This window comes from Scyliorhinus canicula, chromosome 15, assembly GCF_902713615.1.
Source record: "Scyliorhinus canicula chromosome 15, sScyCan1.1, whole genome shotgun sequence".
NCBI lineage: Eukaryota > Metazoa > Chordata > Chondrichthyes > Carcharhiniformes > Scyliorhinidae > Scyliorhinus > Scyliorhinus canicula.
The window spans coordinates 11,760,379-11,776,104 of record NC_052160.1 but is presented as its reverse complement, the minus strand read 5'-3'; the positions used below and the strand labels follow the sequence as shown (position 1 = coordinate 11,776,104).

Here is a 15,726-nt window from a genome sequence, read left to right as displayed (position 1 = left end):
CAGTAACGTGGTTAAATGCCCACTCTGAAGTTTCATGGCATCAGGTTAATCTTCCCGCTGGTTACCACCTTCCACCCCCCCCCCCCCCCCCCCCTCACCCCACCCTCAGTTGATGAATCAATAATCCTACATATTGAACACCAGCTGGAAGAGGCACTGAGGGTGACAAGGTCACAGGATGTACCCTGGGTGGGAGACGTCAATGTCCGTCACCAAGAGTGATTCGGTACCACCATTACTGAGCGAGCTGGCCGAGCCCTTAAGGACATAACTGCTACTCTATGGCAGATGTTGAGGGAGCCAATAAGAGGGGAAAACCCCACTTTACCTCATCTTTACAAATCTATATGTTTGGAATGCATCTGTCCATGACATTATTGATAGAAGTGACTACCACATGGTACTTATGGAGATGAAGTTCGATTTTCACATTGAGGAAACCCTCCATCATGTTGGGTGGCACTACTAATGTGCGAAATGGGATAGATTTCGAACAGATCTTGCAATTCAAAACTGGCATCTATGATGCGCTGTGGGCCATCAGAAGCAGTAGAATTGTATACAGCCATAATGTATAATCTTATGGCCCTGCATATCCCCCACTCTACCATTACTTTTAAGCCAGGAGATCAGCCCTGGTTCAATGAACAGTACAAGAGGACATATGGCACTGATCCTGCTAAAATCGAAGTGTCAACCTGGTGAAGCTACATCACAGGACTACATGCATGCCAGACAGCAGAAACAGCATGAGATAGACAGAGCTACGCAATCCCACAACCAATGGATCAGATCTAAGCTCTGCAGTTGTGCCATATCCAGTCATGAATGGCGGTGGACAATTAAACAAACAATTTAAGGAGGAAGCTCCACAAATATCCCCATCCTCACTAATGAGACCCCACACATCAGTGCAAAAGACAAGGCTGAAACATTTGTAACAATCTTCAGCTAGAAGTGCCGAGTGGATGGTCCATCTCAGCCTCATCCTGTGGTTCCCAGCATCACAGACGCCAGTCTGGTTGTGCACAATTTGACTCAATACATCTGGATATCAAGAAATGGCTGAAGGCACTGGATAGCGGAAAGGCTATGGGCCCTTGCAATATAATGGCAATGGGACAAAAGACTTGTGCTCCAGAATTAATTAAATCCTTTGCAAACTGTTCTAATACTGCTACAACACTAGCATCTATCTGGCAATGTGGAAATACTGCAGGTCACTCCTTTCCATAAAAGCAGGTCAAATCCAACCTGGCCAATTACTACACCAACAATCCACTCTCGACAATCACCAAATAAGTGTCATTGACACTGCTATCTAGCAACACTCACTCAACAATAACCTGCTCAGTTTGGGTTCCACCAGGACCACTCAGCTCCTGACCTCATTACAACCTTGGTCCAAACATGAATAAAAGTGTGAAATTCCAGAGATGAGGTGACAGTGACCGATCTTGACATCACAGCAGCTTTTGATCGAATGTGGTATCAAGGCGATGTAGCAAAACTGGAGTCAATGGGAATAAGGGGCAAAGCTCTTTGTTCATTTGAGTCATATCTGTAACGTTCTAGTGCAATGCAATGATTGAGTCAGTGCACCAAAGAAAGTCTAGTTCTGACTAGTTAAGATTTATAAAATTACAATAATGTGGGTGGAAAACAATACTAATACTACTAACGAACTGTAAACTGTTCACAACTAGAATATGAGAGCTAATACACTTATCCACGATGACTTCTCATTCAGAATCCTCAAGGTTGCAGTGTCATGTGGTGTAGTTCTACTGCCAGCTGCTGGTTGGAGGTCTAACATATTATCACACAGAATTGCTTATGCATATCATTATAATACTTGGCACAAAGGAAGATGGTTGTGGTTGTCGTAGGTCAACCATCTCAGTCCCAGCACATCACTGCAGGAGTTCCTCAGAGTTGTGTCCAAGGCACAACCACTTTCAGCTGCTTCATCAATGAACATTCCTCCATTATAAGATCAGAAGTGGGGACACCGCACACAGTGGCAGTCATGTGTATCATCTACAAATGTAGCAACTTACCAAGGCTCCTTCAATAGCACCTCCCAAACCCACAACCTCTACCACTTAGAAGGACAAGGAAAGCAGATGCTTGGGAACACCACCCAGCAGATACATGGGAATCTCAACTTCCCCTCCAAGCTAAGCACCATCCTGACTTGGAACTATATCGCCATTCCTTGAGTGTCGCTGGGTCAGAATGCTGGAACTCCCTTCCCAATAGCACTGTGGAAGTACTTCTGTTGGACTCAAGAAGACAGCTCACCAGCACATTCTCAAGGACAATCAGCAATAAACCCTGTCCTGACCAGCAACAACTCTGGCTGCACAACTCCAGTCTATCCAATCTCTCCTCATAGTTAAAACTCTCCAGCCCTGGCAACATCCTGGTAAATCTCCTCTGCACCCTTTCCTGTGATATCACATCCCTCCTCTAATGTAGATTCCTAACCGCACACAATACTCCATCTGTGGCCTAACCAATGTTTTATACAGTTCCAGCATAAATTCCCTGGTCTTAAAATCTATGGACGCGATTTAACAGGAAAGGTTCTAAGTGTCATATCAGGCACGACTTCCCGGGTGGTTCCTGACAGCTGAGCCAGCGAGACCTCATTCAGTGCCGAAATTGATCCCCATCAAGCTTCACGGCAGAACTGGCTGTCCTGCCAGCTGATTCGCCGGAACCTTGCCCAGCAGCTCCCTGTTAACAAGTGGGAGCTGCTCATAAACGTTCCCTCCAAACTCACTCCCAGACAGCCCGCGATCGTGGTATCACATAGACCAGCTCCAGGCTTCGGGGACACCGATCTTGCCAGGCTTCTGGACACCATGGAGGCGAGACGGGACACCCTGTTCTTCCGAGTGTGTCGGGGGACCTGTAACAGGGCCGCCAATGGCGCCTGGGAGGCAGTGGCAGCGGGCGTCAGTTAACGCTGTCCAATGGCAGAAGAAGACCAACGATCTCCACCAGGCTGCAAAAGTAAATTAACATCAGCCCCCGGCATCAGTCCCACCTGCCACATCCCTGGCCACCAATACCCCCACCCCCACAGTATATCACCGTCAGTACATCCTGGTACCCACCAGCATGGCCCTCTGGGCAAGGATGTCCATGCCCAGCAGCAGTGCCCCCATATGCCAACTGTCATAGAATCCCCCTGATGCATCAAGCATTCACGATGCCCCCTCTTTGTCCACACAGGAGAAGTTGGCCAATAACAGGTAGGAAATGGCCCAGACGGGCGACACGTTTTTGGACATCAGAGTCCTCACTCCCCATGAGGAACAGGCCTTGGTGATTGCGGGGTTGGTCGAGGAGAGTGCGGTCACCGACAGCTAGGCTGGCCTGCACCACAGAGGTGAGGATCCACCGCCCCTTCAGAAGAAGACCTGTCTCATGTGAGTTGTTCATGTCAGATCAAATGATCCTTCTCTCTCACTGACCACGTGTCCAATCTCTCACAGGATCTCCACCTGATGAGGCCAGATCGTCAGGGGTTGACCCCTGACCCGCCACCCAAGGAACACTTCGGAAGAGAGCTCCGAGGAGACCACTATCAAACATCACAGATATCACCCCCACTTTCCACCAGCGCAGAGACACACACCTCGTAGGAGACATCAGGGGACAGGCTTCTGGGGCACAATTTGGTAAGCAGAACACAGTTGCTGATGCGCATTATGTGGAGGTCTGCTGGATCCCAGGACTCAGCTAGGTCCCAGGCAGATGCTGAGCCTCTGGGCAAGCTTGTCCCGGAGCTGGTGCAGACGCGATGGAATGGCCATGAGAATCAGGAGGGGATGTCAGGGACACTCCGGCGAGTTCATAGCCGATTGAAGAGTCCAAAGGCTAGGGGCGCAGGAGATGGCGCCGGCAATGCGTGGCACCGAGACTACACTGCTAAGGTGGCAACCACAGTAAAAAACCTGAAGCACAACGTCAATGTCAAGAGTGGTGGTGTCCAAGGCATGGCTCATTCAGCGTCGATCATGGCTGAGGGCCTTGATATCACATCACAGTCCCCTTGCAGACCTAGGACAAGTGCCATTTGGTACTGGCCCAGAAACGGGGACCAGACGGAATAGCACTTGTGGGGGTCTCCCAGCTGCATGGCCTTTGGGCAGGGTGGTGCCCTGGCACTGCTAGTGCCAGCCTGGCACCTTGGCACTGCCATCCTGGCACCCTTGCAGTGCCACCTGAATGCAAGGCTGGTACTGCCAAAACTCCCACTTGGTACTGCCATCTGGCAGAGAACTGCCAGGGTGTCAGGGTGGTATTTTATGCACACCGGGGACACTCCCATAGTACGTTCAGGCGGGGTGGTGGTGGTCAGGTGTTCTTGGAGATCAGCAGGCCATCTAATTAAAGAGACCCTCACCAGAGACCCCCTAATTAAAGGGTCCCTTCACACTTGAGGGCGTGATCCAGATCGTGTCAGGTGTAGCTGCTCGGGTGCATCGCACTCGCCTTGGCACCCAGCGAAAAACCAATTTGCCCGCTATGCATCGAGCACAATAGAATCGGCTCCGGGCGTAACGGGGTGGGAAATCGGACCCAATATTTTCCTCAGCCTTTTAAATTTGCATGTAGTTCTTTGAAATGGCAACCTCCTTCTAATTCCTCCTGTTATTCATATGTTTTTATTCTCCTTTTGAATTTTCCACACTGCCCATTGCATTGTCTAATAAAGAAGATTAACTTCTCGCAAGCCCTCATGCCATTGCTAATCTTTTCAGCCACTGCAAGGAGATGTACCGGGATGTCTGTGAGTCACTCTGGGCCAGTCTTGCACTCTCTGAATTCCCTCCCTAATATCATCAAGTGCCTACTGTATAGTTGACACTACTCTCAATGGTACAAGGATACATCAAGCCGAACACTGCTCCTGTGAGTCAGAGTGCAAGCACGTATGATCACACTGCTATCCAGTATTTTATCTGAGAAACATACAAATTTTCACAGGCTTCAAACCTATCTGCTGAAACCTTAGTGCCTCAAGTAGGTTTTTTAATAAAAAGAAGTGCTGCAGTTGAGCTATGCTGCCCAACTAAACAGAGCAATTCATCATTGTCACAACAGGAAATTGCAGACACTGCAGCATCAGGCTACATACAGCACAGTACAACAGATAAGCTCTATCTGCTCATAACAATGCTTCAAATGGGTCAAACTGAATCCAGAAATGTCAAAATTGAGCCGCTAGATGATTAGCTACAGCAAAGGCTGCAAAGAGAATTGCTGCATTCTTCGAGATCAGTTGAAATTTCCCTTCAAGGGCTGGAGCACCAAAAAATGTAATGAGAAATTTTCTAAATGGTGTATCACGGAATATTGAAATGGGCCAGCAGAAATTGTGTCCTCATTTGGGAAATATACAAAAGATAGCCGGGGGGGGGGGGGGGGGGTTCAACGCTATTTTCAGCATAGTTTCAGGGCAAAAACAAGGCATGTAAGATTTACATGGCAAGAAAATGGCCCTAAAGCCATTGTTTTGTTTCCAAATTCCATGCACTTACCGCGCCCCCCCCCCCACCCCCCCATCCTAAGTTTCTTATTTTCTGACAATCGGCCAAATCTTGAATTTCTCATTCACACTCACAAAGCACTCTGGACAACTTCAGCTGAAAATTGCTGGGGTGATGACAGGATCAGCCCAGACAAACAAGTAAAGGTTCCTGAGCTTGAAGAGCATGGGGAATTGCACAAGTGATTTCTGGAATGATATTTTGGCATTCACCTGAACTGCTTTCTCACTATTTCTGACAGTATGAGACCAACAGGAAATTTTCACCCTCGCTGAATGTAGGAAGTGTTTTCTATATATTGTTTTATTAGTCTGTTGCAGTAATGTTATTAAAAGAATTTAGGTTGGAGGTATCCAGATTATGGGTGGAATTCTCCGCTCCCGGGAAAAATCGGGAGGGCCATCGTGAACTCGGCCGAGTTTCACGACAGCCTCGGAGGCCGCTCCTCGCCCCTATTCTCCCCTCCCGGCGGGGCTAGGAGCAGCGCTCCGTAAATCTCGGCCGTGGGGGCGTCGCGCCGAGAATGATGCGGCCGGCGCGCCTAATGACGTCAGCCGCGCATGCGCAGGTTGGCCGGTTCCAACCCACGCATGCGCGGCTGATGTCATGACACTGACTGCACGAACCTGCGCATGCGCGGTGGCCGTCTTTCCCTCAGCCGCCCCGCAAGACGCCGGCCTGACGATCGGTGGGCACCGATCGCGGGCCTGTCCCCTTCCGAGCACAGTCGTGGTCCTCTTTCCTTTCTAGGCCACCTAAAAGCCCCAAACTGGCTTCTCACTCCCGTTTCACGACGGCAGCGCCCAGGTGTGTTTGCCGCCATCGTGAAACGGCCGTGAACAGCAGGCCGCTCGGCCCATCCGGGTCGGAGAATCGCCGTTCGCCGTGAAAAACGGTTCTTCCGAGCGCGGGGGAGGGGGGGGGGGGGTAGAATCGCGGGGGGCGCGAGGCTGGCATGAATTTTGTCGGGGGGCCCTCCCGCGATTCTCCCACGCCACGTGGGGAGCGGAGAATCGCGCCCTACATGTCTGCTAAAAATTAGATTAAGGGGTTAATAACGAGGCTTGTTGTGATGTCACTCATGGGAGGCTGGGTCTGTTTGTAGTTTAGTTTTAAGCCCTGTTATTTTTAGAGTTCTCTGGTTTCTGAGGAAAGGAGGTGTGTTTCTCAGATTAATCTCTGAAAGCTTCTCTCCCAAGGACTATGTGAATAAATCTGTAAGCAACTGAGTGTTAGTTTTATTAATAAATGGCATTTCACCTGTATGTGTGGATTTTGCTTAATTGAAAGTTTAGAAGTAGATCAGAAAATAAGCTCAAAGACCTTTCTTTCTTTTTTGTAAGAACTGTTTAACTGTTAATTAAAAAGCTGTTTTTTTCCTTGGATGTTAGTGGGGTTAATCCTATGTTAATAATAAAGTTTGGTTTAATATCAAAGATCCCTAGGTGTCAGTGGAATCACTCCTGGAGCAAAATATCCTTTCCTCACAGTTTGCAAATTGAAAAACTGTTGGGGTCTCATTTGGTTTCATAACATATATTGGGTTCAGGTTGGGTACCACAACATCCCCCCCTCTCTCCTTTAATTACCTCCCTCTTACCCAGAATGTGTTTTTTTGTGGAGAAACCACATCATTGCCTTTGGGTATAACGTTCTATGCTTTTAACATAGTGGAGGGGAACAGCAGAAGATGTCAGGAAGAAGAGTTGAGCAGCGTATAAGGTGGATGCGACCCATTAGGTAATGAAACCCCACTGAATTGGAGAATGGAAGCATAGAATCCCTACAGTGCAGAAGAAGTTATTCTGCCCATCGAGTCTGCACTGACCCTCCAAAAGAGCATTTTGCCCAGGGCCCATTTCAGCTTTCCAACATCTACAGTATTTTGCTTTTATTATACTTAAATTGAGAGATTGAGCAGACGGTCTAATGAACCTTTACCAATTATGCTCTGAAAGCAGGCACTTGGTGTGGGGAGGGAGGGGGGGGGGGGGGGGGGGAGAGTAAACAAAAGCGTGCACTTTTATCTTTCTTCTGTCTACAGGGCCCATTTTGATCTCTACCTGTTCTGGCTGCACACCTAAGATTTGGATTTCATTATGTCAGCGAAGACAATGGCACAAACAATCTCACAATCCCCTGGTGATTTTCTACTGCTAAAGACGAAGTTCATGAAAGTTCCTTGTAACATCTTTAGCTTTCAGGAATTCTAAATAGGTAAGTGAAAAGAATGGGCATGATGTTACGGCCACACTATACCCCAAGAGCAGCTTGCTGCGGCGCAACATGGCCGGTAGAAGCCGGAGGGCCCCGCTCCCGGGATCTGCTCGGCTCACAACGCCTTGCGGGATCGTGATGTAAATCACACCCATTGGGGTGTGATCACTTTTCAGCAAATCTGCATATTGAAGTAAGACAGCTAGTCTCACATTAATGTGCAGGCTCCCAAGGTACCGAAAGCGTGGGATCTTTCTCCTTCACCTTAGAGACCTTAGGTGAGCGTTGTTCAGTACTGGTCTCCACAAACTGGAGTCTGATGGAACAGCAGTATTGGGGTTCTCCCAGGGGATTGGAGGCCCCCAAGTGCAAGCTGTTTGGGCAAGGTGGTACCCTGCCATTGCTGGTGCCACCTGGGCACCCTGGCAGTGCCACCTGGATGCCAGCCAGGCACTCCCAAGGTGCCTCGTCAGCAAAAGCTGGAGATATTTGAAGGGCTGAATACCGATGGGTTTTGTGGAGGTACTTAAAGGAGACGGAGGCAGAGAGCTGGAAGGGTTTAGGGAGAGAATTCTGATTTTGTAGGGCCGAGACAGGTGAAAGACAGAACTGCCAATGCTGGTCCAGAGGTCTAATATTCCTCTACCGGTGCTGTCCAGCAAATTAGGATGTGTACAATGGGAGGGCACAGCAGCAGAAAACAGACTTGCTCTCTAGCCCAAACTACCGTCCACTCCTGCACCTGCCTGCTGGTAGACAAAAAGCTTTCCTGGGCTGAAGATAGAGTCAAAATCTTCAGCTCCATTAATTTATTTTCCAGCAGAAAATAAGCAATTAATTGCCACCAGGATCAATTACCTTTGCTTGGGGTTCTTTCAAGTGCTTTAGTGAAATTGTCACAAGATCTCAGCTAGCAAAAGACTAGCTCAAGAACTCCCCCAGATGTACCCCCTTGATGTGCAGAGGTGGGTGCAGAGATTATCTCTCAGTTGCTGAAATGAGGGGAAATCCCAACATAACTAAGTCTGCCACATTTTCCAGTTTCCGTCCGGTACTCCGCTAGAGAGTCACCCAGGACCCGATCAGGATTTCTTGGGTTCTAAGTGTTGCTGTGTCATATCAGCAACAACAAAAGGTGCTGCAGAAGGATAGGCAAAGCTTTATGATCAATTAGTAAATCTGTCCACAAACATTTGAGGGTACATTTTCCACTCAGTGGTGGACTTCAGTTCTGGTTAGTAGGTGACCACACCAATAAATATTGAAAGTAATGATTACCTTTTTATCACTGAGTCCAGTCACTTGGTCAACAAACTCTTCCTGGATCATAAATGCAGCCAAATTGGCAGTGTAGCTTGCAAGAAATATTACAGCAAAGAAGGCCCATACGGACACGATTATTTTACTAGTTGTTCCTTTAGGATTCTGCACAGGCACAGAGTTATTGAAGACTAAACCCCAAAGGAGCCATATTGCTTTGCCAACTGTGAATGATGGACCATGCGGAGCTGTAAATAAAGAACAAATATATGAACACATGCTTTCCAGGAGCTCGGGATTTACAAAATAAACCTTTCAAAACACTAAATAAGGAAGTTAGTTTCAAGTGTAAAACTTTCTGCCACCAGAGTTTCATAATAACCCTAGTTCCAATTTGTTTCTCAAGCTGCTCTTTTAGAACCTGCACTTTTACACTTACATGAGGAGGTTGCTGCACAGCTAAGTATATGCACAGATAGATATTGCATTGAATCCCACATTGCTAGTAGCTTTCACTCCCTGTTTTAATCTTCTAGTAAATCCTTTTCAAAGTGTTCCTCACTTTTCAAGCTGCTTAAATGGAAGTGTTCCAAACAGAGTTCTCACTGCAGTCTATAATTCCTTGATAAATACATAACTTTAATTTTGAGAATGTTTTATTTAGTTTGTGTCAGTGATGAATGATTAGCAGAAACAGGTTTGATTTTCTTAGTCCTTTAATATAGAAGTAGGTGAACCTCCAAGTAAAACTGGGTGGAAAGCAGCATGGGTGATTGCAAAATTAAAGATAAATCACTGGCAGTGTATTTGACAGGAATAAAATCATCCAACAAATGCAAATGAAGGAATACTGAACAGCCTGAAAATGTAATGTTCCAAGATAAAGTTTGAACAGTATGGATGCAATATGTGACAAAAATGGAAGAAGAAAAGTAAGGCGAGAAATGCCAGTGGTTGCTGAATTGAAGAAAGAAAAAGAGGTGAAGCCATGTTTAGGATCACACTAAAGATGTGCCTTAAATTGGGAAACAACCATCTTCAACTCAACTGCCATTCTTGAAGGCAGGCAGAACTTTCATGCTCACTGACAACCCCACTACTGTATAACTGCCTTAAATATTAGGAATTATTATTCTTTTCTTTGTTTCCTCAAAGAAATATATTTTTAATTATTTATTCTTTAATGGGATGTGAGCCTCATTGACAAGGCCAGCATTTGTTGTCCATCCCTAATTGCCCTTGAACTGAGTGGCTTGCTACGCTACTTCAGAGGGCAGTTAAGAGTTAAACACATTGCTGTGGGTCTGAAGTCACATGTAAACTAGACGGGGTAGGAACAGCAGATTTCCTTCCTTTAAGGACATGAGTGAACCAGATGGGTTTTTACAACAAGCAAAAATGGTCACTATTGCTGAGACTAGCTTTATATTTCAGATTTAGTAACTAACTGAATTTAAATTCCACCAGTTGCTGTGATGTGATTTGAACCCATGCACACAGGGCAGTAGCCTAGGCCTCTGAATTACCACTGTCTTCTTTTTTAATGCCCTAGCATTGCAGCACTTCACGACTGGCTGACTCAGTCATTCTTCTCCCTAATCTTTCTCAACAGAGCTCTGACTGCAAACTTCTTCCACCCTCCTTCTACCTTCTGCTTGCTCTTCCAAAGAGTGCAGGTGATAACAGAAACAAAAACGAGGGGAAAAATATAATCAAAAGCTCTTTGGCTGTAAAGTACTTTGGGATGTCCTGAAGTGGAGCAAGGCACTCTTTAAATTGAAGTCAGTCTCACTTTCTTCTGGCTTTCATTTGTCAGAGATAATCTTGCCATTCAGCAAATTTATTCTATTTATCTGTAGAGCCTACATATAATTCCATTCAACTGGAGCCTTGTAGCATAGACTGAGTTTGTAGGATTACTGAGGTTTCATTTTAACAGATTATTCAGTAAAACTGAGGTGTTTCTACTTCATAAAAATGCATTTGATGGTGAGGAAGCCTGTAAAATAAAATGAGAATAAAATGGTCAGAAATATAAAAACAGAGCATAATCGCCTCTATAAGTATGCAAAAAGGAAGAGAGTAATAAAATAAACATGGGTCTCTGAGAGGCTGAGACAGGAGAAATTGTAATGGGGAATAAGAAAATGGCAGAGACATTTAACAAATATTTTGGGCAGCTTTTTGCCTGTGGATCCCAAGTAGCAATGCAAAGTGCCCAGATCTCTAACTTTATAAAATGTTAATTAAATAAATGACTTTCGGCACTGTTGGGGGTTGTATAAGGGGGGGACTTGGAGAGACCCCTTCTAGATTGTAGTCCCCATGCAGCAAGTGTCTCTATGTCTGCTTAGACACTGCACCCATGCTCGCACCACCCCTCATTTCTCCAGCCCCCACCCGCCGACATTGCAAATGTCTGACACCAGGAATCTGGCCATAAGCTGGCCAGGGCCACCTGCAGGATCGTGGAGGCCAACTGGAAAATACCAGTTGTCCATCTTTAATTTACATTAAGTGGCCATTAATTAGCCATATGGACTACCCGCCACATGCGAGTGGGTTTTTAAAAATTTGTTCATAGGATCTGGGCATCGCCGGATGAACTAGCAATTATTACCCTTCAACTGAGCGACTTGTGAGGCCATTTCAGAGGGCATTTTTCTAAAGAGTCAACCACATTGCTGTGGGTTAGGAGTCACATGTTATAGACCAGGAAAAGATGGCAGATTTCCTAAAGGACATTAGTCAACCAGATGGGTTTTTAACGACAACAACAGTGGTTTAATGGTCATCATTAGATTTTGAATACCAGATTTTTATTTAATTCAAATTTCACCATCTACCATGTTGGGATTTGAACCTTGGTCCCCATAGCATTACTCTGCATTATTGGACCAGTTACAATACCACTACACCACCACCTCCCATTCAATGCCGCCCCTGCAAAAATGGCCTGCAGGTGGGATGAAGTTAGCGAATTGACACATTGGCTGGCAGGACTATTTCTCGTTTCTGTCCACTCTGTTCCCAGGGGAACTGGCAGGGGTTCAAATTCCTGCCCTTTGTGGCTATCTTCGTAGCAGGATACACAAAATACATACCAGAAATTGTGGATAACCAAGGATCTAATGAAAGTGAGAAACTTAAAGTAATTAATATTCATAAAGAAAAAGTACTTGAGAAATTATGAGACTGGAAATCAACAAATTCCCTCCACCCGATGGCCTGCATGGTGAGATTCTAAAAGAGGTGTCACAGGGAGAGTCAATCCATTGGTGATCTCGTAAAATCTCCGAGATTCTGGATTGGTGCCAGTGGATTGGAAGGTCGCAAATGGGACATTGCTATTCAACAGAGGGAGCAAGAACAAAGGGAACTACAGATCAATTAGCCTGGCATCAGTTGTCAAAACAAGCTGGAATTTATAATTCAAGAAGTAGCAACAGGCACTCACATATCACAATATTATTAGGCAGAGTCAATATAGTTTTATGAAAAGGGAATAGGTTTAACAAATTTACTATTGTTTTTTTGAGGATGCAATTGACAGGGTAGATAGAGGGTGACCAGTGGTTGTAGTATATTTGGATTTTCAAGAGGGATCAAGTAAGATTCCAGACAAACGGTTATTGCACAAGATAAGAGTTAATAGGCTGGGAATATATCGTAGCATGGATAAAGGATTGGTTAAAGGACAGAAAACAGAGTACGAAATAGTTGGAGATGATCATTGCTTCATACTTTTGTGGCATGAACATACTGCTTTGTTCATGAAAAGTGAATGTTCCATAAGGTTATTTATTTGTTGAAAAGTGAAGCTGACAAGAATAACATTGAATCGCAAGGAAGCCGTGATCAGGTCTTAAAATTCTGCACGCGTAATTTTTTTCTACCAAAGATTTCAACTAATTTATACATTACTTAAGATGATATACCTTACACACAAGACTTTAAGGAAAGATATCTTTTAATTTCAATATCAGTAAAATTTTACAGACGGGACTGTTCTTTTTGGAATGCAGCTCGTCCTTTAAAACTCTGCCTTTTGCTGACGAGTACAAATACTTCATTACTGAGCCAGATGGCAGCGTGAGATACAAGGTAGCTGTTGGCAGCATGGGGCTAATTTGACTTTAGAATATTGTAACAAACTGTTCAGAATAATACTCGATACCCTCTGAATAAAACATACCGTTCAGCGTTTGGAAGTGACAGGATGTGTTATGTTTGATAATATTTTCAGCAGTGCTTGCAAACTAAATGTATAATTTTCAGTAGCCAAGTAGCTCAGTAAATAAATCAAGGTTTATGGGGAACAGGTTGAAAGTGGAGTTGAGGATTATCATTTCAGTTCAGCCATGATCTCATTGAATGGTGCAGCAGACTCGATGGACCGAATGGCCTACTTCTGCTCCTATGTCTTATGGTCTTATGGAGGGTGCCTGCTTTTTAACTATGATGAAGAGAAGGTTTGTGCCTTTCGCAACATCAGGAAGTCCCAAAGCACTTTACAGCCAATGAAGTATTTATGAAGAATAGTTATTGCCATAATGTAAGAAACACAACAGCAAATTTGAACATAACAACAAACAGCAATGTGTTGATATTTAGCTTTTATAAAAAAGTGATGTTTGGTGAGCGCTATTTATCAATCGGTGCACCGGAAATAACTCATCTACCCTTCTATGAAACATTATTAAGCAATTTTTACAGAAGACTGAGAAGGCAGATCGGATCCTCAGTTTAACAAAAGGCAGCACTTCTCACGGTGCAGTATTCCTGCAGTGCTGTGGAGTATTAGCCTGAATTTTGCACTGAAGTTCCCGGAATGAGATTTGAATCCATAACTTTCATTCTAAGAGGTGAGAGCATTAGTACTAAGCCACAGCGGATCTTAATCAAATAATAATCCTGCTTGCCAGATGTGTGAGCTCGAAGGAGAGTAAGGTAATTCTTGCCAGTGTCCTGGGCAATATTTATTCCTTAATCAGCATCGCAAAACACATTGGGTCGGATTTTCAGCGCCGCCGTAGTTTTGCAGTGGCGGAGGCAGCCCGCCATGACCAGCGAGGGGATCAGAGGACCCTGCCACTGTCAACGGGGTTTCCCATTCTATGCCCTGCAGTCGGGAAACCGGCAGCAGGGATTCGCCATCGGCAGGGTCCTCTGATCCCACCGGCGAGAGCTGCTGGAAAATTCCAGCCCTTGTCTGGTAATTATCACATTGCTGTTTGTTGGAGCTTGCTGCGCACAAAATAGCTGCTGCATTTCCTGCCCTACAACAGTGACCACACTTCAAATGTGCCTCACTGGATGAAAAGCATTTTGGATTTCCTGTGATTGTGCACAGTACTGTACTAATGGCAGTTGTTTTTTTTTTAGTTCATGTTTCTGAGCATTAAATGAAACAAGAACTGTCCTAAACCTGAGAAGCAAAAGACCAATTTTGTGTGTGCATTATTATGACCTTTTTTTTTAGCACAATCCAAGAGCTCCATTAGGGTTGGAATACAATGCCATCAATATCTAATGCCAGCCCAAAATTTATGTATCAGCACCCACCATGTAATTTGTAATGCTGGATGACATAAGGAAATGTGTTCATTTTCACAGTTCTAAACACAAAAAAAATGAAACCAAGATAAAGAGCATTCAGCTTACCTCTCCCCTTTGCCAAATTTCTGTTATACCCTACTGGGCTAAAGTACTCAAATGCAAAAACAGCAATGGCTGACACAATGAGCAACGTGACAAACATCATGACCCATACAGCAGCACTGAAGGGCTCTGGAAGAAAAAGATAAAACTTGAAGTAATTCATAAATCATCCATTGAAAATAAAACACAAAGGCATTGTGAAGACAACCATGCCATCACATTGGCCCCACAACACTGCTAGAAGAGAACGGCACAGACCTATAAATGGCAGCATCCTGTTAAAAAGTATATTGCCTGCTTATAGCAGCAAGGCATTCTGGAAAGTTTTACTTAAAATAAAAAGACTTTAGCCAAAATGTTCTAGCCCCCTCATAGCAGAATCTACTGCAGGATATTTGGCAGCCCAACCAGGCAGCAGGCAGCGACAGAACATTCCCCCCACTTTGATCCTCAACTCTGGAAAGTAAAGTATCAACAATAAATTCTCCCATTTACACAATGATGCAAAGTTTCAAAATCCCACATTTCTTTTGTAATATCTCCTTAAAACACCTTTTTGGATGTTTTATTATATTGAAGGGATGTACGAATCCAAGTTGTTATTGTTATTGAACATGCTGTTTAAATAGTCTTCTTTTTTAAATTTGAGAGTAAATGTAGTCTGGTTTAGCATAGCGGGCTAAATAGCTGGCTTGTAAAGCAGACCAAGGCCAGCAGCGCGGGTTCAATTCCCGTACCAGTCTCCCCGAACAAGCGCCAGAATGTGGCGTCTAGGGGCTTTTCACAGTAACTTCATTTGAAGCCTACTTGTGACAATAAGCTATTTTCATTTTCATTTCATTTTAGTCAACTTTTTCACTTGTCCCCTTGGAGTGAATGATCTCTGCTTTTGTCACTGATCCGGAGAGACAACCCACCGTTAGAATATGACCAAAGCTATCTGTAGATGACTCTCCAAGTAACTTTTCCTTTCTACTTTGTTGAAAAGAACGTTCTGTTTGCTCGATACTTTCTCACATGT

The 15,726-nt window shown here is 44.9% G+C and overlaps 1 protein-coding gene across 1 annotated transcript in view; it reads right to left on the bottom strand.

The window, feature by feature from the left end:
- The window catches only part of grin2aa (glutamate receptor, ionotropic, N-methyl D-aspartate 2A, a), a 411,403-nt gene that overhangs the window by 88,163 nt on the left and 307,514 nt on the right, over positions 1-15,726 (bottom strand). The window contains 2 exon segments of the mRNA XM_038820557.1: positions 9,063-9,292; positions 14,709-14,834. Coding sequence (XP_038676485.1) covers positions 9,063-9,292; positions 14,709-14,834 — 356 coding nt within the window.